Below are 2,233 nucleotides of genomic sequence, written 5' to 3'. Positions count from 1 at the left end.
ATATAAGAATTTCAACAATATTAACAAATGTACCTAAATTTTTAAATTAAAAAAATGACTAAATAATTAAAAATAAAAATATAGAGAATAAACTCCAAATATACGAATTGAACATATTACAACTTTCAAAATTTTACGAAAAAGAATTAATTACCCAAGGCTAAGCGTATTTATGATTAAGAGTTGAATATGATGGTTCAGAACTTTGATTACGTCATACATGACATTCATATTTGAATATGAAATTTACAATATTTAATCACTCTAAATGATGATAACTTATATTAGCAAATGATTAATCCCCAGGTAAAATATGCTTTTGTCGTGCATTAATTACCCGTAAACATCTCAAAGCATTGACCTTGCTTTTAGTAATAATTGTGTCATCGTCCGCCGGCTACACCTCACCCCAACACCATTAATGGTTGCTTCAGAAACAATAACAATAGTTATTTCTCAAATCCAACATGGCGGGAGGAAGAACCCCCTTGCTTTTGCTTTGCTATAAATTGGGCAACAACCCCTTTTTCCATTGCTAATTTAACCACCATAAAACTAGTGCAAACTTTGCTAAGTAAGCTTTTCCACTCTTTTTCTTTTCAATGGCGATTCCGGTGATTGATTTTTCTAAGCTCAATGGCGACGAGAGGGCCAAGACATTGACTGAGATTGCAAATGCATGCGAGGAATGGGGTTTCTTTCAGGTACCTTTTTCTTATCTTTAACCTACATCGTGCTGCAAATTGGGTTTGATCTATGTGTGTGTAAATATGTGTATTTGTTGTAGTTGGTGAACAATGGGATTGCAGAGGAGCTGCTGGAGAGAGTGAAGAAGGTTTCATCAGAGTTCTATAAGGTGGAAAGGGAAGAGAATTTCAAGAACTCAAAGGTGGTGAATTTGTTGAATGAAAGTGGCGATGAAAAGTTGGAGAATGTGGATTGGGAAGATGTTATAACTTTGACGGATGATAATGTCAGTGAATGGTCTTATCAAACATCGGGATTTCAGTAAGCAAGATTAATCAGTTCTTAACAAGCTAAAATATTCATTAAATTGCTTTGGTTTATGATTATATATCTATGTGTGTGTTCTTGTTGATGACAGGGAAACCATGAAGGAATTCAGAGATGAGTTGAAAATATTGGCTGAAAAAATCATGGAAGTAATGGATGAAAACTTGGGGTTACCAAAGGGGTACATGGAGAAAGCTTTCAATGGTGAAGGAGGTGAAAACAATGCATTCTTCGGCTCCAAGTTGTGCCACTATCCGCCATGCCCGAACCCTGAGAAGGTCACTGGTCTTCGGGCCCACACCGATGCCGGTGGCGTCATCTTACTCTTCCAAGATGACGAAGTGGGCGGCCTTCAAGTACTTAAAGATGGGGAATGGATCGATGTTCAGCCGTTGAAGAACACGATTGTTATCAACACTGGTGACCAAATCGAAGTCCTCAGCAATGGGCGATATAAGAGTGCTTGGCACCGTGTTTTGAGCACCATTGATGGCAACAGGCTATCCATTGCTTCGTTTTATAATCCTTCACTTAAAGCCACCATTGCTCCTGCACCACAACTGGTGAAGGAAACGAATGAAGAAATGGATAAAACTTATCCCAAGTTTGTGTTTGGTGATTATATGTCTGTTTATGTTCAGCAAAAATTTCTCCCTAAAGAACCAAGGTTCCAGGCTGTAAGGGCCGTGTAATATGAAGAAGATAATAAGCTGTAAAACATGAAATTATATATGATCTTTTTATTTAAAGGAAAAAAAATTACATATATATATGTATATGATCTTCTCTTGGATATTCAAAGACCTTCCATAATTCTTTCCATTGCATTTTTGGTGGGATGTTTGAGACAAAAACAGTAAAACTTCAATTTTTCTAAAAAAGTATCATGTATGTCCTATCTCAATGTCCCAACTAATCTTCTAACAGAGACTAGAATTAGGTAGAATAGCAAGTAGATTGAAAGAAAGTAAAGCAAAACAATAAAGTGGTACACAAGATTTGTTAACATAATTCATATAACAATTTTATTTTGTGAAGTCTTACTCAGTGAATTATTTTATTCAACAATAGATCATCAATTCTATTGGTTAAAGCCCAATCAACTCTTACACTGTGAGATAATTGCGTCCTCAACAAAGAACTCCAATGTTACAATCACTCACCCCAAACATCTCACTTACAAACAACTTTTACTCTTCAAAGAATACATGAACACAAT

General features: G+C 35.6%; 1 protein-coding gene across 1 annotated transcript; it reads left to right on the top strand.

The window, feature by feature from the left end:
- Positions 1-379: 379 nt before the first annotated feature.
- Positions 380-1,784, top strand: LOC107910369 (1-aminocyclopropane-1-carboxylate oxidase 5). The gene is made up of 3 exons (XM_016838194.2): positions 380-704; positions 788-1,008; positions 1,106-1,784. The coding sequence occupies exons 1-3, from the start codon at positions 603-605 to the stop codon at positions 1,704-1,706; spliced, it is 924 nt and encodes a 307-aa protein (XP_016693683.1). The 5' UTR covers positions 380-602; the 3' UTR covers positions 1,707-1,784.
- The last annotated feature ends 449 nt before the right edge of the window (positions 1,785-2,233 follow it).

This window comes from Gossypium hirsutum, chromosome D02 (assembly GCF_007990345.1).
Source record: "Gossypium hirsutum isolate 1008001.06 chromosome D02, Gossypium_hirsutum_v2.1, whole genome shotgun sequence".
Taxonomy (NCBI): Eukaryota; Viridiplantae; Streptophyta; class Magnoliopsida; order Malvales; family Malvaceae; genus Gossypium; species Gossypium hirsutum.
This window is presented reverse-complemented; position numbering and strand designations above follow the sequence as displayed.

What these genes read in the sequence shown, in the direction of transcription:
- LOC107910369 (XM_016838194.2), top strand. Translation starts at nt 603, where the DNA reads ATGGCGATTCCGGTGATTGATTTTTCTAAGCTCAATGGCGACGAGAGG. An exon ending in AGGAATGGGGTTTCTTTCAG is followed by an intron (nt 705 to 787) that starts GTACCTTTTTCT and finishes TATTTGTTGTAG; the next exon opens with TTGGTGAACAATGGGATTGC. An exon ending in TATCAAACATCGGGATTTCA is followed by an intron (nt 1,009 to 1,105) that starts GTAAGCAAGATT and finishes TGTTGATGACAG; the next exon opens with GGAAACCATGAAGGAATTCA.